A 27,621-nucleotide genomic window follows, 5' to 3' on the forward strand; every position below is an offset into this window, starting at 1 on the left:
ACTCCTTTCCCAATTTGGAATCAGTCTGTTGTTCCATGTCCAGTTCTAACTGTTGCTTCCTGACCTCAATATAGGTTTCTCAAGAGGCAGGTCAGGTGGTCTGGGATTCCCATCTCTTGAAGAATTTTCCACAGTTTATTGTGATCCAGACAGTCAAAGGCTTTGGCACAGTCAATAAAGCAGAAATAGATGTATTTCTGGAACGCTCGCTTTTTCGATGATCCAGAGGATGTTGGCAATTTGATCTCTGGTTCCTCTGCCTTTCCTAAAGCCAGCTTGAACATCTGGAAGTTCACGGTTCACATATTGCTGAAGCCTGGCTTGGAGAATTTTTTTTTTTTTTTAATGCTTCAAAAAGCTTTATTGTTTCCATTTGGTCCAAGGCTTGAGAGAGGGCTCCAGGGTGTTAAAAAGCTGCCTAGTAGCTGCAGAGAGGGGCTTCAGGCAGCCCTGATGTTGGTGGGTTCTTCAATGGCCACTGGTCTCCAGAAGCTCCTAGTCGTGCTTGAGGGTGAGCCTTTCGAAGAGATACTCGCCCAACACAGCTTGGAGACCAGCCAGCCTGAGGAGGTTGGTCAGGTGGTCACCCATCTTCTTGATGAGTTTCACTTCCTCATCTAGGAAGTGGTTCTCCAGGAAGTCACAGATGTGGGGGTCTCCGCGGGCAGAAGCCAGGCCATGCAGATCCAACAGGGCTTGATTCAGGTTCTTCTCTACGAGAAGGGCGGCTTCCAGAGCGTCCTGGGTTTTACCCCACTCATCTTGAGCTGGCTTTTGCACGTCCAGGAAGAGGGTGTGGCCGCCACGCTGGTTTTGCTATTTCAAGAGACGCTCCGCGCCCTCGCGCTTCTCCTTGGCCAATTCGCGAAAAAAGTGACCCACACCCTCCAGGGCCACATCGTCGCGGTCGAAATAGAAGCCCAGAGAGAGGTAGGCGTAGGAGGCCCGCAGTTGCATGTTAACCAGGCGGTTGACGGCGGCCTCCACCTCTGTAGAATAATTCTGACGAATCTGGGAGCTCAGATTCGGTAATAATCTGGTCGGTAATAATGAGTTAAAAAATGTTGGCTGGTCCTGGTGATCGTGGACAGCTGGGTGGCTGACTCCAGAGGTTGCAACTGGAAAAAAGGTTGGAGGGTGGTCGGAGGCTGGAGCAAGGGGCGTCCCTGCGTCTGTTCCGTCCAAGCACTATTGAAGCAAGAGACAGATCTGCGGGGCCGCAGAGCACACTTCTGGCTTGGAGAATTTTAAGCATTACCTTACTAGCGTGTGAGATGAGTACAATTGTGCGGTAGTTTCAGCATTCTTTGGCATTGCCTTTCTTTGAGATTGGAATGAAAACTGACCTTTTCCAGTCCTGTGGCCACTGCTGAGCTTTCCAAATTTGCTGGCATATTGAGTGCAGCACTTTCACAGCGTCATCCTTCGGGATTTGAAATAGCTCAACTGGAATTCCATCACTTCCATTAGCTTTGTTTGTAGTGATGCTTCCTAAGGCCCTCTTGACTTCACATTCCAGGATGTCTGGCTCTAGGTGAGTGATCACACCATCGTGATTATCTGGGTCGTGAAGATCTTTTTTGTACAGTTCTTCTGTGTATTCTTGCCACCTCTTCTTAATATCTTCTGCTTCTGTTAGGTCGCTATCATTTCTGTCCTTTATTGAGCCCATCTGTGCATGAAATGTTCCCTTGGTGTCTCTAATTTTCTTGAAGAGATCTCTAGTCTTTCCCATTCTATTGTTTTCCTCTATTTGTTTGCACTGGTCACTGAGGAAGGCTTTCTTATCTCTCCTTGCTATTCTTTGGAACTCTGCATTCAAATGGGTATATCTTTCCTTTTCTCCTTTGCTTTTCACTTCCCTTCTTTTCACAGCTATTTGTAAGGCCTTCTCAGACAGCCATTTTGCTTTTTCGCATTTCTTTTCCATGGGGATGGTCTTGATTCATGTCTCCTCTACAATGTCACGAACCTCCGTCCATAGTTCATCAGGCACTCTGTCTATCGGATTTAGTCCCTTAAATCTATTTCTCACTTCCACTGTATAGTCATAAGGGATTTCATTTAGGTCATACCTGAATGGTCTAGTGGTTTTCTCTACTTTCTTCAAAATGTACACACAGGTGTTGATATTATGTACACACAGTTGCTGATATTATGCAGCAAAATACATTTGAGTGTGGTCTGATTTTGTTAGTGGTTAGTCCACTGGTGAATATCCTCATACTCTTATGACTTTGAGTCTCTGTGCAATTTGGTTTACTGCAAAGGCTGGGTAATATACACTTTGAACAACAAGGATCACCTCACCTACCACTCTGCATCCACAGGGTTTGGTCCCCTCCACCTTTACCCTTTCCTAGTGCCTGGAATTCTGTGGCTACCTACCATCATAGCAACACTGCATCTCTAAAGTCCAAAAATCAGTCTCACTGAAGGTTCTTACATGAACCTTCAGAGTCCACTTGGGTCTGTCTCAATTTTAACACATTAAACTTCTCAGGACATTAAAGGTTTATAATTTTGGTCAGAATTGTAATTCGAAGTTAAATATTTATTTCTAACAGCAAATAATAAGGTCTTAGTAAATTTCTAAAATCATATGGTAACATCCATGTCTTTTTACATATCTCAACAATAATAGAACTATCAGTGCTGAAACTCTAACTTTTTTAGTGAGGATATAAACACAGTAATAAACACAGTCATTATATAAACACAAATTAAGAAAAGAGTTGTTGTGTACTTATGTTCAAACAGTTATCTATCCACTTAGTCATGTTTAATACTTTTTTAATTTAAAATTTTGAAAACTTAGCTTAGTCCTAAGAATGAAGTATTTTCTGGCTATGATCACTTCAAATCATTACCAGAAAGTGAGTTGAGTAATATTTTCACTCTATAATTTAAAACTCTGACTTTTCAATAAAATATCATCTAAAACACATATGCTATTGGACAGCATACTCTTGAAACATGTGCAAAATAAACAATCATTTATTTTCCTATTTGCTGTTTTAAAACAATTTTATTGGGTTGAGGGTGTAGGTTTCAGGATGTAATGTTGTTTGCCAAATTCTGTAATCCTTTTTTTCATTTTTTAATGTCTCACAGGGTGTGGTGCCTTTAGAAAATTTTTTAAAAGTTGTAGTTCTTGGTGTATTTTTCCTTCACGTTTTCAAAAATAGTAAGAAAATCTAAACCCCACAGGGAAATTCTGGTTCCTACTATTGACTCCTGGAATCCACTTTTCTAAAAATAAGATTATTCTATGTAGTCAACTTTTGTTTATTTCCTTGCCAGGAGTATTTATGTTCTTAACACTGTAGGTTCTTAACACTGTAGGTTCATTATTAGAAATGAAGTCTTGGTAAGTACTATCTTAATGCTTATTATTATTATTCTGCTTAGAATGGTGAAAATAATGTAGGAGGAACATCTAAAAGGAGGCATGTAAATTCAGCTATATCCCTTTTGTGGGGACCTGGTCATTGAAAAACCTCAGTGAATCCATTCTGTTCTTGTTTTTCTTTTACTACTCTATGGTTATTGAGAAGCACTTAGCAAAATAAATATTTAAAATTAGTCTTGACTCCATAAGACTGCAATTGTTCTTAGAAAAACAAATTCTCTGTAAAAAGTAATTAATACTGCAGAAAAAGACATTGTTGGAAAATATCTTTTTAAAAAGAGAGAGATGCCAGCAAAGAAATACTATTTTCAAAACATAACAGGGGATAGTGAGAACTGATGATCCGGATTTTGTCTTATATTTGGCACAATAATGATAATTCGGTCACAAATCGCATGGCTGAAAACTTGTTTCTAACTCCTAATCCCTCTCCCAATAGAAACTATCTCCCTATTCTCACACACCAGTAAATACATAAAAGAATCTACTGACACTGTACGTGTGTATAGAGGGGTGTGTGTGTGTGTAGGTCCGTGTTTGCTTAAAGTAAGAGAATTAGGATAGGAGTTAAAAATATGATAGAATCCCTCTTTTATTTCCCCTTTCTGTCCTTGGAGCTGGGTGCTTGAAGGAGGAACCCTACGTTTTCCAGCAACCAGCAAGCGCCAATACTTTTTATTTAAAAGCAACTAGAGAAAAACACCCCCTAAAGCAAACCAAGGCCACACCACCCCCCATCATCTGTGGATCAAGGCACCAAGTCCCATTTGGGTACCACTTGGCAGGGGGTTCTCTTTCATCCTTCTCCTCACCGCCCCTGCCGGCGGGATGTGACCAGGACTGCGGGTCTCGGGGTGCCAGCGAGGAGCCGCCCGCCCGCCCGCCCCAAGGGAGGAGGAGGCTCCAGCCTGGGAGCCGCCCCCTCTCGCCGCTGGAGAACAAACGGGATATTCAGCAGTGGCCTGTGGCTGCCAGAGCAACTCCTCAGGGGACATCCAGCGGCGAAGCAGACTGCACCGTAATCGCCTCTAGAAAAGCGGCCCGGCCCCGCCTGCCGCGCACACCCAGCTACCTGGGCTACCCTGCGGCGGCGCGTGCGAGCGAGCGGGAGAAGCCGGGGTGCGGGGCGCGCCGGGGCGGGAGCCCGGGCGGGTGCGGAGCGCGCGGTGCTCCGGTGTGCGCGCCGGGGTGGGGCGAGCCCCGAGCGTCTTCACCAGCCATGAGGGGCGCGGGCGCCTGGGCCCCGCTCTGCCTGCTGCTGGTCGCCGCCGCCCAGCACTCGCGGCCGCAGCTCTCCGAGAGGTAATGCGACCCCCAACCGCACTCCTCCCCTTCTCCCTCCCTGCCCCTCGCCCGCTGCTTTACTTTACCGAGTCCGCTTTGGGGCGCCGGGGGACCCACGCGCCACCGGGACACGGGACGGCGCCCGTCGTCGGGGCTCCCTCCTGCGCCCCCAGTTTCGCCCGCTGGACGGCCCTGCAGCTGGCCAGCCACCACGTGGTAGGGGCTTAACCTGCCCTGGGTCTCCTCTGCCCGCAGCTTTATGCGGGTGCAAAGAAGCACTGGGGCCCAAATATGTGAACTTTGGTTTACTTCTGTTTTCTTCCCTGGAGACGCTTTGCCCAGAGGCTTAAGCCTACGGAAAAGCCCGAGTTGCCCGGCGCCCTGGAGCAGCTCTCGGAAAGTTAACTCTTCAACCTCTGAGCTGCCGGATGGCTCCAGGACCTGGGCTGGGGACTCGTCCTATGGCCAACTTTGGCATCTCCTTTTCCACCTCCATCACCATCAACATCCCTTTTCAGTGGGAGGCTCTGCCAATGGCCAGCTGTTTTCCAAAACAGGGAGAATTAGGCATCTCTCTTCATCTAGGAAATTAAAACTTTTCCACATTAACTAATTACTTGTCTATCTTTAAAACCATGCACTTCATAGAGCCTAGCTCTCACCCCTTCTCTCTCACTCCCCCCAGTTACATTTTCTATTTACCATTTTCCAGTGACATCTTATCACTTGATATGGACTTGATTGCATATGGATGGTGGATGGATGGATGGATAGATCGATAGATTGATCTTGTTATTATAGTGTTACTACGGTGGAGATCATTGTAGCTGGACTGAATGTTTTATTAGGCTATAATTTAAATATTCTAAGAGCTAATAAGTATTTCAAATTCTCTATATGATGCAGGCACTTAATAGTATTCATTTTATCCCTATTAATAAACTACATCTTTCTGAAATTGACAGTGAATTGTTAGGCTCTGTTTCAGATTTCTTTTCCTCTCTTATTTTCCCAGACCTGTTTTCACATGTGGCGGCATTCTTACCGGAGAGTCTGGATTTATTGGCAGCGAAGGTTTTCCTGGAGTGTACCCTCCCAATAGCAAATGTACCTGGAAAATCACAGTAAGCAGTTGTTAAAAGATTATTCTCGAAAAATGAATACTGAAAACTGGAAGAGCTGCTGCTTTTTTCTTCTGGTGACAGAATTTGGGTTGGGGGTAAATGTCTGAAATAGTGAAATGTTGGCTTTGCCTCAACTATTTGGGAGATTTTTAATAGAACTGATGGTGTCCTGCATTAACAATTAGAAAGGGCTCGAGATAATGCTTGGAGGGATAAATTCTTAAAGCAGATGTGTTTTCTGAAAACCCAGTTGGACTCAGCTGAATTTCATGGGTTCAGAATGAAGGCTATTTTCAAGCAAAGGCCCCTTGTAAAGACTTTTAGGAGCTATTTATTGCTTGTGCCTTTCATAAATGTCTCCCAGTGGTGGATAGAAAATCAAAGGTAGTACTCACCTCTGACTACTTTATATCCATTGGAGGGCGGTTAGGCAAAAGAAAAAGAAAAAAAAAAACATCCTATTAATGTCTCTGACTTAAAACCACCCTAAAGGGACTTCCCTCGTGGTCTAGTGGCTAAGACTCTGAGCTTCCAATGCAGAGGGCAAGGGTTTGAGCCCTGGTGGGGGAAGTTCCACATACTTCAACTAGAAGTTAGCATGCTGCAGCTAAAAAGGATCCCACAACACAAGATCCTGCATGCTGCAGCTGAGACCTGGTATAGACAAATAAATAAATATTAAAAAAATTAAATGATTGTTCTCAGAACTGCATTTGGGGGCAATGGATATTTTTTAAAAACCACCATTAAAGGCAATCTAAAAATAGAGAATAATAATAACTTAGTGGGGAAAAGGGCTTCCCTTATGGCTCAGCTGGTAAAGAATGTGCCTGCAATGTGGGAAACCAGGGTTCGATCCCGGGGTTGGGAAGATTCCCTGGAGAAGGGAACGGCTACCCACTCCAGTATTCTGGCATGAATAATTCTGTAGTCCATGGGGTCGAAAAAAGTCAGACAGGACTGAACAACTTTTACTTTCACTTTCGGGGGGGGAAATGCCTAAATGTCAAACAAAAACTAACAGAATGCCCAGGCTGGTTAGTAATAGCATAGATTAAGTTAAGTCAAGATAAGAAGTCAGATTTAAAGACAGCTAGCTTAAAAAAGAGAAGGCGATGGCACCCCACTCCAGTACTCTTGCCTAGAAAATCCCATGGACGGAGGAGCCTGGTGGGCTGCAGTCCATGGGGTTGCTAAGAGTCGGGCACGGCTGAGCGACTTCACTTTCACTTTTCACTTTCATGCATTGGAGAAGGAAATGGCAACCCACTCCAGTGTTCTTGCCTGGAGAATCCCAGGGACAGGGGAGCTTGGTGGGCTGCCGTCTATGGGGTCACACAGAGTTGGACATGACTGAAGCGACTTAGCAGCAGCAGCTTAAAAAAAATAAGTCTGGATTTAGTCAACTAGACCAAGTCATCTTTCCAGTCAGCACAGTAGTGACTGTTATCTTCTGTATTTTTTCATTTTAGGGAAGTTGTTTAATAATTGAACATATTAGTTCACTGAAAGCTTCATTCAATGTCAGCCATGAATTATGATTTTTTTAAGTAGATACCTCTTGTTGAGCACTGTGTGCCAGAAGTTAACAGGCATAATTTTACCGAATCTTTGAAATCACTGTGAGAAAGTACTATTATTCCCATATTATAGATGAGGAAACTGAGTTTCCTCAGAGCAGGGGTATAAATGTTCCCAGAGCAGGGGTATAAATGTTCATGCTCAGTTGCTTCAGTTGTGTCCGACTCAATTGTAGCCCTGCCAGGCTCCTCTGTCCATGGGGATTCTCCAGCAAGAATACTGGAGTCAATTGCCATGCCCTCCTCCAGGGGTCTTCCTGACCGAGTGATGAAGCTCGGGTCTCTTGCATTGCAGGTAGATTCTTTACTGCTGAACCACCAGGGAATCCCCTCGAAATATTGATATTAGCATAAATGTGAAATAAGGCTCTGAAATAAACATGTAACTTGGTTTTCATGTTATAGTTGTGTTTCAGTTGTAAGTAAATGGCTATGAGTTAAAAATGATCCAAGGAAATTAGGGACTGAGAGGCATCTTGTGCCTGACAAGTAGACTCCATGGTTAGCCCAGTGTTTTGGGTGTTAGGGGCATTGTTAGTGTTGGCGGGACAGAGGAGGGTGTCCAGTGAAAGTTCTCCTTGACAAACTAGAGTGCTCTAGAGAGCCCTGACTACCCCATTCTTATGTATGGGGGAGGGAAGTATTAATGGATGCTGCATATGGATACAATGCAAAGGTGAGGTAGGTGGGCTCACATTTCTTCACTCATAAGCTGTGTGATGGATTTATCTTCTTTAAACCTCAGGATTGTTGTAAAGACAACATGAGATGGTACATATAAAGCTCTTGGGCTGAGTGCCTGGGATATAATAAGTGCTCACTAAATATTAGCCAACACTGTTACCCTTTGTTGCTGGTATTGACTCATCTTTCCTTCTGACCCACAGGCAATGTGGCAGATCACTGCCACCCACTTAGTATATTGGCTTAGCTGGGCTTGGCATCAGCTTAAAGCAGCTCATCTTTGATGGAACAATCAATGTTGTCACGTACCTTTAGGAAATTTTTGTACTTCAGTTCTCCTATAATCTTCTTGGGGAGATTCTATGTGAGTTAGGACTAGGTCAGCTCCCAGTTAAAGGGATCCAAAGTAACAGTAGCTCAACCAGAAGCTTGGGTTTCCCTGGTGGCTCAGTGGTAAAGAATCTGCCTGTCAATGCAGGAGACGCAGGTTCGATCCTTTGGTTGGGAAGATCCCCTGGAGAAGGGAATGGCAACCCACACCAGTATTCTTGTCTGGGAAATCCGGTGGACAGAGGAGCCTGGCGTGCTACAGTCCATGGGGTTGCAAAGAGTCGGACACAACTTAGCAATTAGAGCAACAACAAAACCAGAAGCTTGGTTCTCTCTTACGTGAAGGGATCTGGAGGTAGACAATCCAGAATTGGTGTGGCTGCTTCAAATCATTAGTAACTCAGTATCCATTCAGATGTGTGCTCAAGTTCCAGCCATCAGGTAGGTACATGGTCTAGCCAGCAAAAAGGAAGAGAAGAAGGGCACAGATCCTCCCTTTAAGGACATTGTGCAGAATTTCGTGCACCTCGCTGTTCACATCACATTTGCCGGTTACTAATTACATGGCCCTTACTAGCTTCAAGGAAGCCCTGAAATGAAGGCTTCTTGTCAGGAATCTGTGTGCTCCGCTAAAATCCAGAAGTCTTCTTTTGAATAAACATCTTCTATCACCTGTGGAAAGAAGGGAAAACAAGCAGACGACAGGCAGTCTCTGTGACATATTTATTTGTGGTTTGCCTAGGCTGCCCGAACTAATGTTCAAAAGTTGAGTAACAAATGCCAGCCTTTTTAGAAAAAAAATATATTTTTAGAAAGCATAGGTAATGTACAAGAAAGGACGGCACAATTTGTTTTTCTAGTGAAAAGCTTTATAGTTTTCACTCTTAGCTGGTTGATTCTATTTCAAGCAGCTGCCTCTTGTATGTTTGCATGTGAATAGGACCAAGAGCTTCCAGAGGAGCCCAGCACATTCTCCTGGTTATAATTGTACCCTCAGCAGAATGTTCACAAAAGCTGTGGATGCTCTCAAGGTTATAGTTTGACGGTATCTTCTTTTCTTCATATTTCACAAGGAAAAGAACTGCATCATTGGTAAAAATCTTTACAGTTCTTTCTAATGGTCCTCTGGTGTGTCAGAGTAGCTAAAAGAAACTCCCTAGCTTCTGTGTGGGAGAAGGCAATGACAACCCACTCCAGTACTCTTGCCTGGAAAATCCCATAGAGGGAGGAGCCTGGTAGGCTGCAGTTCATGGGGTCGCTAAGAGTCGGACATGACTGAGCGACTTCACTTTCACTTTTCACTCTCATGCATTGGAGAAGGAAATGGTAACCCACTCCAGTGTTCTTGCCTGGAGAATCCCAGGGATGGGGGAGCCTGGTGGGCTGGTGTCTATGGGGTCACACAGAGTCGGACACAAATGAAACTACTTAGCAGCTTCTGTGTGTCCCTGGGTTGATAATAGAAAGAGAACTATGGTTGGGCTACAGTTTGTAGAAGCTTGTAGCCCTAAGGTCTATTATTCATTCAACAAATGTGTTCGGTCTTGGATACCACTGGAGTTATGGTGAACAAGCTCCTTGCCCTCATGCAGCTAGCATCCTAGTTTGGAGAGATGAGGGAATTAATGTTTAAACAAACAAGTAAATAAGAAAATATTTAAATATTTCTTATTTAAATACGTAAATAAGTAATGATGAGTGAATTATAAAAATAAAGTGGCTACTACTTCACACCCATTAGGATGGCTATTATAAAAAATAGAAAATAACAAGTGTTGACAAAGAAGCGGAGACATTGGAACCCTTGTGCATTGCTGGTAGGAATGTAAAATTATGCAGCTGCTGTGGAAAACAATGGGACACTTTCTCAAGAAATTAAGCATAGAATTATCATATTACCCAGAAATTCCACATCAGGGTGTATACCGAAAAGAAGTGAAAGCTGGAATTTGAACAGATATTTATATGTCCATGTTCTTGGCCACGTTATTCACAATAGCCAAAAGGTAGAAGCAACCCAGGTATCTATCTACAGATGAATGGACAAACAAAATGCGGTATACAGAGGAATATTATTCAGCTCTAACTATTAAAGAAATTCTGACACCTGCTACAACATGGATAAACCTTGAAGACATTATGCTAAGTGAAATAAGCCAGTCACAAAAGGACAAATATTGTATGATTCTTTTAACATGGGGGCACCAAGAGTAGTCAGAATCAGAGAAAGGAAGTAGAATGGTAGTCTTCTCAGGCTGGGGAGTAGAGGAAAGGAGTTAGTATTTAATGGATATAGAGGTTCAGTTGGGAGGGATGAGAAGGTTCTGGAGTTGCGTGTTGGTGATGGGCGCACCACAATGTGAGTGCACTTAATGCTACTGACCTATACACTTACAATAATGGCGGAAATGGGTGCATTTTATGTTATGTATATTTTACCAAGATCAAAAATATTTTCAAAATAAAATAAGGGAATTTCCTCGTGGCTCAGTGGTTAGGATGCTGTACTTCCATTGCCGAGGATGCAGGTTCAGTCCCTGGTCAGGGAAATAAGATTCTGCAAGCTGCATGGCACAGTCAAAAGAAAAGAATAATTAAAATAAAACAGAGCAGTGGAGTATTAGATAATAATTGTATAATTCATTTACATGAAATATTCAGAAAAGGCAAATCCGTAGAGACAGAGTATTATCGATTAGTGCTTGCCTGTGGCAGGGGACAGGTAGGTATGGGGATTAACAGTTAATGGTCACGAGGGATCTCAAGAAGGTGGAAATAGTCTAAAATTGACCTATGGTGGTGGCTGTACAACTTGGTATTTTCACTAAAAGTGCACTTAAAATGGGTGAGTTTTATAATATGTTAATATTCCTCAGGAAATTTGTGAAACAACTAAACAGACATAATTTAGCGGTGGAATAGCAGGAGCAATGAATGAGGTGATCAGGAAAGGCCACTCTGAGGAGGTGACATTTGAACTGAGGCCTGAGTGATAAGGAGCCAGCCATGTGAAGGTCTGGGGAAGAGCATTTTAGGCAGAAGAAACAGCAAGCATCGGAACAAAGGCCCTGAGATTCAAAGAAGCTTGACTTGTCTGAAGAACAGCCAGGAGATCAGTGTGGCTGGGAACAGAATGAGCAAAGGGGATGATCAGAGAAGAAGTCAAAAAGGTGAGCAGGGCCTTGCAGGCCATGGTGAAGAGGTTGAATTTTTTGAGTAGGAAGCTACCAGGGAATCTTGCAGAGGAGTCAAATGATCTGATTTTTTTTTTTAAGATTTTTTTCTTTGATGTGGACCATTTTTAAAGTCTTTATTAAATTTGTTATAATATCATTTCTGTTTTATGTTTTGGTCTTTTATCCTTCAGGTATGTGGGATCTCAGCTCCCTAACCAGGGATTGAACTCGCACACCTGAATTGGAAGGCAAAATCTTAATTAACCCCTGGACTGTCAGGGAAGTCCAGAGATGATTTGATTTGAAAAGATGATTCTGGCTGCTGTGTGGAAGACGAGTTGTAGGGAGCTAAGAGTAAAAGCCAGGAGACCATTTAGGAAGCTCTGTGGTCTCCAGGAGCGAGAAGGTGGTAGAATGGACAGGGTAGTTACCAAGGAGATAAAGAAATATGGAGCCTTCTGCCTAAAGCAGTTGTCTTAGAGGTTCTGAATGCAGCAAGGGTGGAGTGGTACCAGCCAAGAGGCCCGATCCTCCAGGCTCTCTCTGGACCCTTCCTTGTCACCTGCTCCAGACAGGGCTGTGTTCTGGTATAGCCTCAAACAAGGCAGTTTATTAAAAGCTTTCGGAAAGCCAGTGGATCCAGTCTACCTTCCAGCTCCTGCAGTCAGTAAACTGAGGAGTTCCCACTGGTGACTCAGTATCATAGAGACCCCTCAAGATGGAAGAGTCTCAGAGTAGCCCTCAAACTCAAGTTCCCATAGCTAGAAATATCCCACCTCTCACCCTCATCTGCCTCCCAGTCCATTCTTCTAGACTGGAGATGTGTCCCAGCAGGGTGGCTTTCACCATCAAATCCTTGTCCTCAAACTGTGTCTTATCACTGGGGGGTTGGGGAAGTCTGATGTTAATGTCTGTATACTTTGAGAAAGGTGAAGGCTAGTTAGTGGTCACAAGCAAACTTTCTAGCCATTTGTATTGGACTTTCTGATATGGAAGTTCAATTTGCAGAGTGGAAATTTAGATTTGTCCTTAAATTATAGTACTTAAAAGAATTCATTGCTATTCTGTGGACAACTGCACTGTCTAAATGTACAATCAACATTGGCTATTTAAATTTAAACAATTAAATTTAAGTTACACATTTTAAATCCAGTTCTTTGGAACTTCTCTGGTGGTCCAGTGGCTAAGACTCTGCACTCCCAATGCAGGGGATCCAGGTTCGATACCTGGTCAGGGAACTAGGTCCCAGATGCCAGAACAAAAGATCCTGCATGCCACAACTAAGACCCAGCATGGCCAAAAAAAGCTTTTAAAAAATCCAGTTCCTCGGTCATATTTCAAATGCTCAGTGGCCACATGTAGATGGCAGTCACCGTATTAGACAGTATTTAATATGAATATGTCCATCATCACAAAAAGTTCTTTTGGACGGTGCTGTTGTAGATAACGTTCAAGGTTTTGTTTTTTTTTTTAATTGGAATGTAGTTCCTTTACAACATTGTGTTCATTTCTGCTGTATAGCAAGTGAATGAGCTATATCCCCACCCTCTTAGACCTCCCTTCCAACCCCCCCGCACCGACTTCCCACCCTTCTAGGTCATCACAGAGCACTGAGCTATGCTCCCTGCTCTGCACAGAAGCTTCCTGCTAGATACCTGTGTTACGCGTGGTAGTGTATACATGTCAGTGCTACTCTCAGTTTTTCCCACTGTCTCCCTCCCTTGCTGTGTCCACATGACCATTATCTAAGTGTGCGTCTGCATTCCTGCCCTGCAGACAGGTTGATCCATACTGTTTTTCTAGATTTCATATATATGCAGTATGACCCTCATAACTCAAAAAGACACATGTGCTCTAATGTTCACTGCAGCACTATTTACAATATCCAGGACATGGAAGCAACCTAGATGTCCATTGATGAATGGATAAAGAAGATGTAGTGTGTGTGTGTATATATATATATATATATACACACACACACAGGAATATTACTGAGCCTTAAAAAGGAAAGAAATTGAGTCAGTCGTAGTGGTGCGGATAAACCTAGAGCCTGTCGTATGCAGTGAGGTTAGTATTCAGTTCAGTTCAGTCGCTCAGTCGTGTCCGACTCTTTGCGACTCCATGAACCGCAGCACGCCAGGCCTCCCTGTCCATCACCAACCCGCGGAGTCCACCCAAACCCATGTCCATTGAGTCAGTGATGCCATCCAACCATCTTATTCTCTGTCATCCCCTTCTCCCCCTGCCCTCAATCTTTCCCAGCATCAGGGTCTTTTCAAATGAGTCAGCTCTTCCCATCAGGTGGCCAAAGGATTGGAGATTCAGCTTCAACATCAGTCCTTCCAATGAACCCTCAGGATTGATCTCCTTTAGGATGGACTGGTTGGATCTCCTTGCAGTCCAAGGGACTCTCAAGAGTCTTCTCCAACACCACAGTTCAAAAGCATCAATACTTCAGCGATCAGCTTTCTTTATAGTCCAACTCTCACATCCATACATGACCATTGGAAAAACCATAGCCTGACTAGACAAAACTTTGTTGACAAAGTAATGTCTCTGCTTTTCAATATGCTATCTAGGTTTGTCGTAACTTTCCTTCCAAGGAGTAAGCGTCTTTTGATTTCATGGCTGCAATCACCATCTGCAGTGATTTTGGAGCCCAGAAAAATAAAGTCTGACACTGTTTCCACTGTTTCTACATCTATTTGCCATGAAGTGATGGGACTGGATGCCATGATCTTAGTTTTCTGAATGTTGAGCTTTAAGGCAACTTTTTCACTCTCCTCTTTCACTTTCACCAAGAGGTGATGTCATCTGTAGGTGGTGTCATCTGCATATCTGAGGTTATTGATATTTCTCCTGGCAATCTTGATTCCACCTTGTGCTTCATCCAGCCCAGCATTTCTCATGATGTACTCTGTGTATAAGTTAAATAAGCAGGGTGACAATATACAGCCTTGACGAACTCCTTTTCCTATTTGGAACCAGTCTGTTGTTCCATGTCCAGTTCTAACTGTTGCCTCCTGACCTGCATACAGGTTTCTCAAGAGGCAGGTCAGGTGCTCTGGGATTCCCATTCCTTTCAGAATTTTCCACAGTTTATTGTGATCCACACAGTCAAAGGCTTTGGCATAGTCAATAAAGCAGAAATAGATGTTTTTCTGGAACTCTCTTGCTTTTTCCATGATCCAGCGGATGTTGGCAATTTGGTGCCTCTGCCTTTTCTAAAACCAGCTTGAACATCTGGAAGTTTACGGTTCATGTATTGCTGAAGCCTAGCTTGGAGAATTTTAAGCATCACTTTACTAGCGTGTGAGATGAGTTGGTATTAGGTTTTACTAATTAATTTTGCTGACTGTGTTCTAAAAAATGTTCAAATCAATTTTCCTGAGTGTGTTCTAAAAAAGAGATCAAATAAGAGAATTTGAGGATTAAGAAATTTTAAAATATTTTGTTATCAGTGATGGGGTTAAGGGTTTCTTAGTTTCCTTTATGAGTTGATGTTCCCTACTGTGACCTAGGGAGTGTCTGCATAACATACTAAGCCTGCATACATAGGGGTGGTCAGGAGTTAAGTATGATTTGACAGCTGAAGGATGTCTAATTTTTAGAAACTGGTGGCTGGTCTTCTAAACAGGCTTGGAAGGACATGACTGGGTTGAGGCAAAAGTCATCCAAAGTGATTGAAGGATAAGAACTGTTAATAGTAACTGCACCTGTATCAAACCTGGCAACACGAAGGGAAGCTCCACTTATTGACATGTCACCACCTGGACCTCTCTGTTACAGTGGTCCTTGTGCTGGGCACATATGCCCAGAGGGCCAGGACTGTGCTGGAGACCGTCCTGCCAGAGATCCCCCCCGCCCAAAAGTCAGGAAGAGTGGACCATTGTCAACAAGAGCACAGCCAGTGGGATACGGCTTACTGCTACATTGGCAAGGCACGTGTACGAAGAGCCCCCTAGGCATGGTTCTAGGTGCTGGAGACACACAGATGAATACGTGGGAGATGTGAGCACGGCGGGCTGGGCAGCTTGGGATGACGTGTTTCCCAGGCTCTGAGTGGGAAGGGAGGTAAAGCCCAACAGGCACCTTGACTTCTTGATTCCAGAGGCACAAAGATCACCATTCTATTAATGGTTTCCTGATAAATTCGTTGCTAACTTGCCACATCACCAATGCTTCTAAACCTTGACAGTCTCATCCATAACTTGTTCATTATTCAGTCTCACAGTAGAACTAGAAATTCATAGTGATGATTTGAAACAATTTTTTAAAATAAGAAGACCATACATAGGTAGCAAAATAACACCTTGCGAAAGCAATTCTCTTCAGAGTCTGACTTGGGCTGCATGTGGCATGGCCAGCTAAGTGGAACCAGCTGAACCTTTGTTTATAGCCGCTATGCAAATTAGAGGAAACTTGAAGCCTAGAACCTTCTGGGAACTCTCCTCTACTAGGTATGTAGAAATCTTTCTTTTAAATTGGTTCCTGACGTTAAAACTAAGTATTCCATCTGAATTGCTGTTATTATCTAAATAAATAGCAGTTGGTATGCAGATGTCAGTGAAAATTATTTTGTCCTTACATTTAAAAGTGGGCATCATTAACAGTTTTTAAAAATGAGATAATTCATGTATGTGGTCCTATTGTTATAAATCATCATTGAAATTGCAAAGTATTTATTTATGATTTATATCTCTTCATTTCCAATTTTTTTTAAAGGCACTGAAATTAGAGAGCAGATTATTGAAGGTTTCAGTTATTATTTTTGGCAGAAATCTGGCTTGGGAAAAAAACCAGCTAACATTTGAGCAGTTTAAAATTTGGTACTGGAGGTTCCTTTAACTCTGAAGTAAGTAATGTGGGCCGATCAGAAAGTCACAGACCTATGCCAGAAATGGGAGAATTACAGCAATGAATAGAGTCAGTCCCATTTAAGCTGAAAGTATGTGGCAAAATTTTCCTTGTTTAGCTGATTCATACAGAAGAAAAAAGGCATCGTCATATGTAGATCTTCAGGTTCCCCAAGTAATATACGTACTGTCAATTTGATAACTACCTTTTTTCTGTTCAACAGCAATTAAATATACTAGTTATTATGTAGGTCACAGATCTAAAATAATAACATGTAGTTATTTCATCTGCATCCTATTCTGTGATGTCAATGGATACATGTTATGTCCATTTCACAAATGGTGAAACTGAGGTCTAACGCATTTCTATCTTTACAAATATCCCTGAAAATGGTATGAAAAGACTAGCACATTTCTAACTTGGTGATACAAATGCACACTTATGCCCTTCTATAACAAATAAACAAACATTCATTCAATGCTTGTTGAGCATCTACTATGTACTGAGCATTGGGTGGGGTCCTGGGAGTAAAAGGGGAAGACCTAGTTTCTATCCTTAGGGAGTTTATAATCTGGTAGGGAGTAGTTAGGGTTCCCTGGTGGCTCAGTGATAAAGAATCCACCTGCCAATGCAGGAGACCCGGGTTCGATCCCTGGGTTGGGAAGATCTGGGGAAGGAAATGGCAACCCACTCCACTATTCTTGCCTGGGAGATCCCATGGACAGAGGAGCCTGGTGCACTGCAGTCCATGGAATTGCCAAACATGAGTCAAACATGAGTTAGCAACTGAACAACAGAAAGTAGTTAGGAAAATCAAGGACTTCCCTGATGCTCCAGTGGTCCACTTGCCAATGCAGGGGACACCAGTTCAGTCCTTGATCCGGGAAGATCCCACATGCTGCAGGGCAACTAAGTCCATGCACAACAGCTGAGCCCGAGCCCTAGAGCCTGTGAACTGCAACGACTGAAGCCCATGAGCCCTAGAACCGGTGCTTCACAACAAGAGAAGTCACCACAATGAGTAGCCCCTGCTTGCTGCAGCTAGAGAAAACCTTCGTGCAGCAACAAAAACCCAGTGCAGCCAAAAATAAACAAATGGATAAAATTTTTTAAAAATAAACACCTTAAAATAGAAAATCAATAGCAATTCTGTTGTGTAAATAATTATGCTGCTCACTGTAAGTATAGTTTTAAATATTGATAATGTGGAATAAGGCTTATGAGATTTTAAAAATTATTGAAGGTTTTAGATGATTTAAATGAAAATAGTTCTTACCTCATGCAAAGAGTAAAAGATGCCATGACTCATTTTACCTCTGTGCTGCTCTGAGACTTGAAAAATTGTTATATGCCCTTTGTTTGACAGCACAGGGCTATTTCACAACACATGCCTTCATATTTCTAAGTATGCCTAACAAACAATGATGTATAGGCGTTCCTGAACCATGGGGGGATTTTGTTACTAATGTGTGTTAAAGTCATCATACGGAATACATCCTCCAAAAGCCTGATTAAATTTAAATGGCATTCACATTTAGTTTAAAGAAATGATAGACTGAAATTTTGATTGGGATGTACATCATCCCCATAACCTTCATATGGCTTCATGAAAATAAAGCAGGGGTGGGACATGGAATTTCATGGAAATTGATACATATAGTGATTATTTATTAAGATTAGCACTAGGTATATAATTTGAGAAAACAAATAGGGAATTTAGACAGGAACTCAACATTTAAGTCCCTTAATTATACTGAAGGCTATAGCAAAGAGTTCTAAAATTACTGTAATTATTATTTGCCTGGCATAACCACAGCAGGACAGATAGGGGAATGGAATTTTGGCCTTCAACAAATATTTCCTGGCTTTAAACTACATGTAGGATTTAGAGTTAAATAGAGATTTAAATTCCAGTCTTAACTGTGGGGTTTGTCTTAATGTACATATACATTGGTTGGACTAGGCTTCATTATTTCAGCTGCCTGAGTAGTAATTTAACCCAGTGCTTGACTTAATATTATTTATATCTAAGTCCTTAGTAAAAATGAGTACAGTTAACAGAAATGTCTCATACCCAAACTTGATTGTATGAACAAGAGCGCCATAGCTGCTTGTTGTTTGTTTCTTAATTAGGAGAGTGTCATTCAGAAACTTTGTGATTCTTACAACCCTTGTGTGTGTGTGTGTGTGTGTGTGTGCGCGCGCACGCTCAGTTGCTCAGTTGTGTCTGACTCAGTCGTGTCTTAGACTGTAACCTGCCAGGCTCCTCTGTCCATAAGATTTCCCAGGGAAGAATAGTGGAGTGGGTTGCCATGGCCTTCTCCAGGGGATCTTCCCAACCCAGGGATTGAACCTGCATCTCCTGCATTGCAGACGAATTCTTTACCCACTGAGCCATTGGGGAAGCCCCCTTATGACCCTTAAATTGTCCCAGTGAGGTTTCAGTTGATAAAACGCTGAAAGAATTAAAACATTTCCCTTGCTGCCTTCCATCCTTGTGAGAAGGAGGGAGGAATATAGATCCTAAATAAATAAGCCAAGTAGATGACGTTTTCCCACTGGGGCCTCAGTCCAATTTTTCTGAATGTGTTTATTTTGCTGTTTGCTTTTAAGGGCTTCTGTTGCTTGTTTTTGTTTCTTTGCTGTCTCACATGGAAATCAAATATGTTTTTGTTGATTGACAACATGATGTTTTATTAATGTGCTTATTTGTACTGCCTGTATTTTTAGTGCTCGGTGAAGGCAGATGCCTTAGAAAGGGCTTAATGAATAGAGAAGGAAATGAGAGACCATGAAAATGAACTCCTCTTTGGGTATTTTTTCTAAAAAAGATTCTCTTTAATAATATATTAATGACAAAAAGTCATTTTTCTGAAATATTGCTATAAAAGAGCACAAATATTACAATCTAAAACTCTCTATTAAAAAGCTGTCTAATAAAGCAAGGGGTAAAACACCCAGAAGTGATTTTAAGTATTTTATTATTAAAAAGACTGGTGGAGTTATTTTCCCAGAGTTCCCTTTCTCAGAGTTCAATTTATGATATGGAATTATAGGCAAATTTGAATTGTTCCAAGAATTTTGTGGATTCCTTGCTGTTGGAATGGGTTGCCATGGAGTGGTATTTCTCCTGAAGTGGGTTTCCATGTCCTCCTCCAAGGGATCTTCCCGACCTAGGGATGGAACCTGAGTCTCCTGCATTGCAGGCAGATTCTTTACTGACTGAGCCACCAGGGAAGCCCTTGAACTTACACAGCCACCCCTTATAATTTAGCAACTTTATCAACAGTGGCAATGGCACTTTGGGGGTATTCTTGAATTTCTTACTCTAGGAACTTGGGAGAATAGAAGGGTTTTCTTCAGTTACATTATTTCTTAGATCATAAGCGTTAATGTGGCAGGTCTCTGCAAAACCAGTATGCTGCTGCTGCTGCTGCTTCTAAGTTGCTTCACTTGTGTCCGACTCTGTACGACTGCAGAGACGTCAGCCCACCAGGCTCCCCCGTCCCTGGGATTCTCCAGGCTAGAACACTGGAATGGGTTGCCATTCCCTTCTCCAAAGCATGAAAGTGAAAAGTGAAAGTGAAGTCGTTCAGTCGTGTCCGACTCGTAGTGACCCCATGGACTGCAGCCTTCCAGGCTCCTCCGTACATGGGATTTTCCAAGCAAGAATACTGGAGTGGGGTGCCATTGCCTTCTGCGGGAAAACCAGTATAAATATCTGAAAATAAATGGAACACCCATAGAAATGTGGGGAGTTGCAGTTAAAGCAGGACAAGTCCTGCCCCTAAGTGTCACCTCTCTTTTACCACCTCTCCAACACACTGCTGAGCATGACACATAATAAAATAGTGTTTGCCAAAGTGTGGAGGGAGAGGGAGATCTTTTAGTCACAGACGGGCTGTTCCGTGGACCAGGCTGAGAAGAAGCACAGGGAAGCCAATGGAGATTGGATTGCTGTTTACTGCTCCCAGAAAGGAGTTGATATTGTTACTGACAAGGGTTCTTGGCCCTTCTTAATCAATGGAGACTGATAAGAAGCCAGACAAGAAATTCAGGCAAGGCTTCATTGGGGCCCCTGCAGCAGCAGAGGGGAGTGGAAACAAGTAACACGCTCCCTTGCTCATTCCCTGAAGAGGGGTGAGCTGGTTCCTCATATGGGGTGAGGGTAGGGGTGTGTCCTGGGGTTGGGTCAGAGGCGTGGCTGAAGTGGTTGGCCCACCCCTGAAGTGGTGTTGAGTGCAGGGGTCATTCACAGTACCCTGTTTTTGCTCCTGGCTCTTCAGAAGTGGCAGTTGGGTATTTGGTCTCTTTGTATCTTGTTGTCCAGAATTTGCCCCAGCTGCACATGTGCAGGGCTCAACTGCATGTGCGCACGGTTATTTTTAGTCCCTTAAAATTTCTTGATATTTTGTTGATGGAGGAGATGTTTTTCCAGGTACAGGCACTGCAGCAAAAAGTCTGAAGTCTCAGCCTGTCTCAGTGGGGGTCTGATGGAGGTCTGACCTAGACTTCCTAAAAGCCTGGGCTATGACTGATCTTCTGTGAATAAATCATACTTCATGACAATTTAAAGTACCTACCAGAGATCAGGTGCTGGGTTGGGCACAGAGACTGTAATGATTGGAAAACCATGTCCCAGAACAGAGCTTGGAATAATAAGGAAGAGTCAGTAGTCTGGGAGATGTCCGGGAAATGAATCATGGTAGCACATTGTGTCCGGGTTCATGGTGGGACTTTGTGAGTATGGCATTATCCAGTAACTAGAAGAAAGGGCACTGGCAAGTCATGCTGAAATATCGTTCAGCCATTTGCTAGGAATGTGATGCAGTTTCCAGAACTTTCCAAAGTTGGTTATCATGGCCAGACCTGCCTCATAAGGGTAGTGTGAGGATTGAAGGAGGTAGTAGATGAAAGGCCCTTGGCACAGCGCTTGATGCAAGAAAGTACTCAATAAATGTGTTTTTTTTTCAACCTCTCTTCCAGGGTTGTAATAAGGCATAAAAGTGTGGTGTTTGTGTAGAATTTGTCTGCAAGCCAATGCATTTCAAACTGGATGGTAATCCCTTTGGGGCATGGCTAGCTCACACTGGAAATATCCATTCCTACTTACTATGTCCTTTCTTCACTTAAAATATGGTATTTCATAAGACTTTGTCAACAGAAGCGCTTCCAAACCTTCCCTGGTTCTCCTCAAGCCATGGGCCCTCAACCAACCACCCCCATCCCACACCACCTGAGAATGCCCTTTAACTTTTTTTTTAATTACTTTATTTTTTAATTGAAGGATAATTGCTTTACAGAATTTTGTTGTTTTCTGTCAAACCTCAGCATGAATCCTCCATCAGATCAAATCAGATTAGTCGTTCAGTCGTGTCTGACTCTTTGCGACCCCATGAATCGCAGCACACCAGGCCTCCCTGTCCATCACCAACTCCCGGAGTTCACTCAGACTCACGTCCATCGAGTCAGTGATGCCATCCAGCCATCTCATCCTCTGTCGTCCCCTTCTCCTCCTGCCCCCAATCCCTCCCAGCATCAGTCTTTTCCAATGAGTCAACTCTTCGCATGAGTTGGCCAAAGTACTGGAGTTTCAGCTTTTGCATCATTCCTTCCAAAGAAATCCCAGGGCTGATCTCCTTCAGAATGGACTGGTTGGATCTTCTTGCAGTCCAAGGGACTCTCAAGAGTCTTCTTCAACACCACAGTTCAAAAGCATCTATTCTTCAGCACTCAGTTTTCTTCACAGTCCAACTCTCACATCCATACATGACCACAGGAAAAACCATAGCCTTGACTAGACAGACCTTTGTTGGCAAAGTAATGTCTCTGCTTTTGAATATGCTATCTAGGTTGGTCATAACTTTCCTTCCAAGGAGTAAGCGTCTTTTAATTTCATCCTCCATAGATATACATATATCCCCTCCGTCTTGAACCTCCCTCCCATCTCCCTCCCCATCCCACCCCTCTAGGTTGATACAGAGCCGCTGTTTGAGTTTCCTGAGCCATAGAGCAAATTCCCACTGACTATCTATTTTACATATGGTAATGTAGGTTTCCGTGTTACTCTTTCCGTACATCTCACTGTCTCCACCCCTCTCCCCAATGTCCATAAGTCTGTTTTCTATGTCTGTTTCTCCATTGCTGCCCTGCAAATAAATTCATCAGTACCATCTTTCTAGATTCCATATATATGCGTTAGTGTATGATATTTATCTTTCTCTTTCTGACTTACTTCACTCTATATAGTAGGCTCTAGGGTCTTCCACCTCATTAGAACTGACTCAAATGTATCCCTTTTATGGCTGAGTAATATTCCATTGGTTATGTACCAAAACTTCTTTATCCATCTGTCAATGGACATTAGGTTGCTTCCATGTTCTAGCTATTGTAAATAGTGCTGCAGTGAACATTGGGGTACATGTGTCTTTTTCATTTTTGGTTTCCTCAGGGTACATGCCTGGGAGTGGGATTTCTGGGTCATATGGTGGTTTTATTCCTTGTTTTTAAAGGAATCTCCATACCGTCTTCCATATGAAAATGCCCTTTAAGTTTTAAAACTAAGATATTAGAGGCAGAGAAGTAATTGCCAGCTAAAAATTAGAAATAATTTTTTGTCTTTAGAGATGGAGATTTTAATTCACTTTTGGAGCCTCAAACCATCAGAATAGTCCCCATTATTACAAATTAAGTAATGAATTTATTCATTATTCCTAATAGAGACACTTCCATGAGTATAGTTTCTGGAGCCAGACTGCCTGGGTTCCAACACCACCTCTACAGTTGTGGTGGAGAATCCCCAACGATGACCTTTAAATGGCCTCACCTTCCGGTGTTCACGCCTTTTCCTAGCCTCTCCAAACGTTGCATCTTGACTGACCTGATGAAAAAATAGAATGAGGCAAAAGTGACACTACATGACTTCTGGAGTTAGGGCATAAGAAACCTTAAAGCTTTTGTCTTAGTCTCTTAAAACATGAACTCTGGGGAAAGCTAGCTGCCATGTAAGGACGACCATGCTGTGAGGAAGCCCAAGCTAGCCCTGTAGCGAGGCTTCATGGAGAGAGAGAGAAACATGGTCAGATAACCCCCAGCTGTTCCAGTATTCTGAGCTAGGGTGAGTGGAAAAGCCATCTTGGAGGACCAGCCCAGTTAAGCCTTCAGATGACTTAAGCCCTAATGGAGAACTCATAGTAATTGCATGAGATAATTCAAGCAAGAACCACCCAGCTGAGACCAGTGAATTCACAAAACCATAAGAAATGAGAGTACGTGAAAGAACCCACCTGCCAGTGCAGGAGATGCAGGTTTGATCCCTGGATTTAAAATAACTTCTGGAGGAGGAAATGGCCACCCACTCCAGTATTCTTGCCTGGGAAATCCTATGGACAGAGGAGCCTGGAGGGCTACAGTCCATGTGGTTGCAAAAAGTCAGACACGACTTAGCAACTAAATGATAACAACACTGCTATATTTAAAATAGGTAACCAACAAGGACCTACTATAAAATAATAATAAATGTATTATTAAAAGAAACAAGTACATTGTTGTTTCAAGTCATCAAATTTTGGGGTTGTAACTTACTAGCTGTATGAGGTTGAGATTGGAATTTGTTAGTTTCCTCCATGCCCCAGTTTCCTTGTCTATAAATGGCTACTATATGGCTATGACATATAGCCAATGTCTATATGGCTACTAATACTCCCTACCTCATAGGACCACTTTGAACATTAAGTTAGCTATTGCATGTACAGTGTTAAGAACAGTGGTAAATGCTAAAATACTGTTAGCATGTGGTAAATACTAAAACAAAGATATTTTTCAGTCAGGAAATATTTGCTGAATGCTTAGTATGTGTCAAGTCTTGTTTTATATTCTGAAGATACAGTACTGAACGTTCTTGCATTGATGGTGTTTACTTTCTGGGGGGAAAGAGAGACAATAAAATAGATCACTGATTGTAGGATGGGAATGGGTACCATGAAGACAGTAAAAGAAGATGATACAATAGAGATTGATGCTGATGATGTGACATTTGAACTGAAACCTGAATGATGCAAAGCATTTTCCCACTGATGTTCCCTGAAGAAATGGTGAGGTCATCACTGCTCTGAATGCAGATGACTTGGTACGTGGCATTCAGCAACTTCTGAGGTTTCTTGCCTTTGTGAATACGAAATATCTTCCAGATGATTATGAGTGCAAAGGCCTTACTGACGAATTAAGGTTAGCTCCTGTGGAGAGAGTAGTGGATTTGGTTTGCTTTTTTGTCTATGTTTAAATTGTTTGGTGTTTACTTGAGAAAGCTGCTTTAGAATATAGGGAGGGTGGAGCTTAAGGGTCAGTTTTTGTGAGTAGTGTTGCCTTGGGTTCCAGGTGACACAGTGGGATGCAGAATGGGAGGTAGGTGTTCTCATCATCCCAGCTCACAAGTTTCTGCAACCTTTGTTGGGGGAGGGGGGGAGTAGTGCAGAATCTTAGGAGCATCAGGAGATAGCACCCTTGAAATAGATAGAGGCTTCCTCTTTATCGACCTGTTCAGGGGACTTGGATGGCACATCAGTTACCAGGAACATTCTGTTTATCCATTTGTCTGTGAAGGAGCACTTGGATTATTTCCACCTTTTGGCAATTTTGGATAATGCTGCAGCAAAGATGGATGTACAAGTGCCTATTTGAGTCCCTGCTTTTAATCCCTTTGGGCATACCCCTTGGAGTGGAATTGCTGGATCATGTGGTAATTCTTGGCTTTTTCAGGAGCCATCAATTTGTTTTCCTGGAGAAGGAAGTAGAAACCCACTTCAGTATTCTTGCCTGGAAAATCCTGCAGACAGAGGAGCCTGGCGGGCTACAGTTCATGGGATTGCAGAGTTGGACACACTTGGTGACTGAGCACGCACACACGCAACTTACTTTCCAGCAGTAAGAGAAGAAAGACCTGTGAATACTATCACTAGGGAGCCAGACTGCTTTGTGGGCCTGTGTAGATATCCCTTTGGGATACTCCAAGGCAACTGAGATTTTAGGAGGGATTCTGGCACAGTCATCAAGTTAATATGAACCTGCACCTTTGTTTTTAGGGATTACAGCTAAGCATGTATTGTTTGGGGGATGCATATATGTTCAGTTCAGTTCAGTTCAGTTCAGTTGCTCAGTCATGTCTGACTCTTTGCGACCCCATGAATCGCAGCACGCCAGGCCTTCCTGTCCATCACCAACTCCCGGAGTTCACTCAGACTCATGTCCGTCGAGTCGGTGATGCCATCCAGCCATCTCATCCTTTGTCATCCCCTTCTCCTCTTGCCCCCAATCCCTCCCAGCATCAGAGTCTTTTCCAATGAGTCAGCTCTTCGCATGAGGTGGCCAAAGTACTGGAGTTTCAGCTTTAGCATCATTCCTTCCAAAGAAATCCCAGGGCTGATCTCCTTCAGAATGGACTGGTTGGATCTCCTTGCAGTCCAAGGAACTCTCAAGAGTCTTCTCCAACACCACAGTTCAAAAGCATCAATTCTTCGGCACTCAGCTTTCTTCACAGTCCAACTCTCACATCCATACATGACCACAGGAAAAACCATAGCCTTGACTAGACGGACCTTCGGTAGCTGAAAAAAATTTTTTGGAGCAAAAGGTTTATCAGAAGCCAGGCAGCTAGTCTAAGAGTTATCTAATATACTTGTTTTTATTATTATAATTGTGAGTTACAGTTTTAATGAACTTGCTTTATTATTCTCCATAAATCTTATATATATTTATCCATATAAATCTTAGTAATACATATATTATTTCATTACTTGCATCATTGTATTTAGGGATTACAGTGGTGTAGAGACAATTTATAGAGACAAATCTTAGCTATTTATATATCTGAAAATAATGAAACTGTATTTCTTGTTAGAGAAATGAATCATAGAATTATTAAGTCAGAAAGGAGTTCCCAGTTAACATTCCTAGCTGTCTCTCTATCCTGCAGTGAAGACGGGAATCTACTTCCTCTGTGACCCCAAAGCATCCGGGGAATATCTGTGTTACAGCACTGATCACTGATCATCTGTTCACTAATCTGTCTTCTGTACTAAACTGCAAAGCTCTTGAGGATGAGATCCTTGTTTTAGTTTTCTGTTCTCCTAGTAGTTTAACATAGTGCTTGACACATGCAGTAGTAGCTGAGTGAAAGAATGAATGTATAAATGAGTGAATGAATGAGTGAACAGATCCAATGACCAAACCTGATTTTAGGCAGAACAGCACAGAAGCTACAGATCCCTGCAGAAGAGTATCTATTTGTTGCCAAAGCTCTCTGGGGAAGGAGACAATCTGAAGATGTTCATAATCTGCAGAATGCTGCTGCTGAAAGAAACGTTCCCTTCCTCCATCCTCCCTTGTGTCTAGTTGTGTTACACGTGTGTGCTGTCTGCACTTCCCCCAGGGTTCATGCATTATAAGTCACTGTATGGTTGTACTGGGTGACTGCCAGTCAGTTTGCGTATCAGTGACATGAGCGAACGACACAGCCTGGGGATTGAATGTTGATTTCTGAATGTTTACTTTCCTTGCCAGTATGGGTGAACTGGCAAGTCTTAGATGCATCATGGAGTGAAGCTCTTCTTTGCCTTCTGTTCCACTGCGCAGTGTTAGTATACGTGTACTCGTGTATGTATTCATTTTGTATAGGCGACAGTACAGTGCTGCACTCTTCGTGTTGACTTTCAAAGCTGCAGCTTTACATAGACAACCATTTGGGACTGGAATCTGTAAATAATAAAACAGAGAAATCGATGAACAGCTAATATAAATTAAGAGTGTATTCTACTAGCTAGTTCACTTTGGGAAAAATGTTATTGATTTTTCAAGCCAGCCAGTCTTACGAAAACGTGAGTGATATAGAGCTGAATGAAATGGGTTAGATTATAGTATCATTGTAACATTTGTAGAATTGTTTGGTGAATGAGTGTTTATAACATCCAGTCACAACATCTTAAGTATTATATTTAAGTTTACATATTTCATTCCATTTACGCCATACATCTTTTGGGGGAAAAAAAAAAGTCATTTGAGGGGAATTGTTCACATCTTGTGAGGTTGAATTAACAGTTAAATTGTCATCTTGTTGCTGATGATACTTCTTTCTGGCTGAATAGCGATTTCACACTTCGCTAAGATATGTATTTAGTGAT

The 27,621-nt window shown here is 42.6% G+C and overlaps 1 protein-coding gene, 1 non-coding gene and 1 pseudogene across 2 annotated transcripts in view; 2 read left to right on the forward strand and 1 right to left on the reverse strand.

Annotated features, from left to right (window-relative positions):
- Positions 1–405: 405 nt before the first annotated feature.
- LOC129644522 (ferritin light chain-like) lies at positions 406–4,633 on the reverse strand (annotated as a pseudogene).
- Positions 4,352–27,621, forward strand: part of PCOLCE2 (procollagen C-endopeptidase enhancer 2) — a 92,378-nt gene continuing 69,108 nt past the window's right edge. Inside the window, exons 1-2 of the mRNA XM_055569435.1 lie at positions 4,352–4,714; positions 5,712–5,820. Coding sequence (XP_055425410.1) covers positions 4,632–4,714; positions 5,712–5,820 — 192 coding nt within the window. The 5' untranslated portion in view covers positions 4,352–4,631. The remainder of the gene's footprint in view (positions 4,715–5,711; positions 5,821–27,621) is intronic.
- Positions 12,756–12,828, forward strand: TRNAG-CCC (transfer RNA glycine (anticodon CCC)). The gene has a single exon. It is a non-coding gene; the product is annotated as a tRNA-Gly (tRNA).

Source organism: Bubalus kerabau, chromosome 2, assembly GCF_029407905.1.
Source record: "Bubalus kerabau isolate K-KA32 ecotype Philippines breed swamp buffalo chromosome 2, PCC_UOA_SB_1v2, whole genome shotgun sequence".
Lineage (NCBI taxonomy): Eukaryota > Metazoa > Chordata > Mammalia > Artiodactyla > Bovidae > Bubalus > Bubalus kerabau.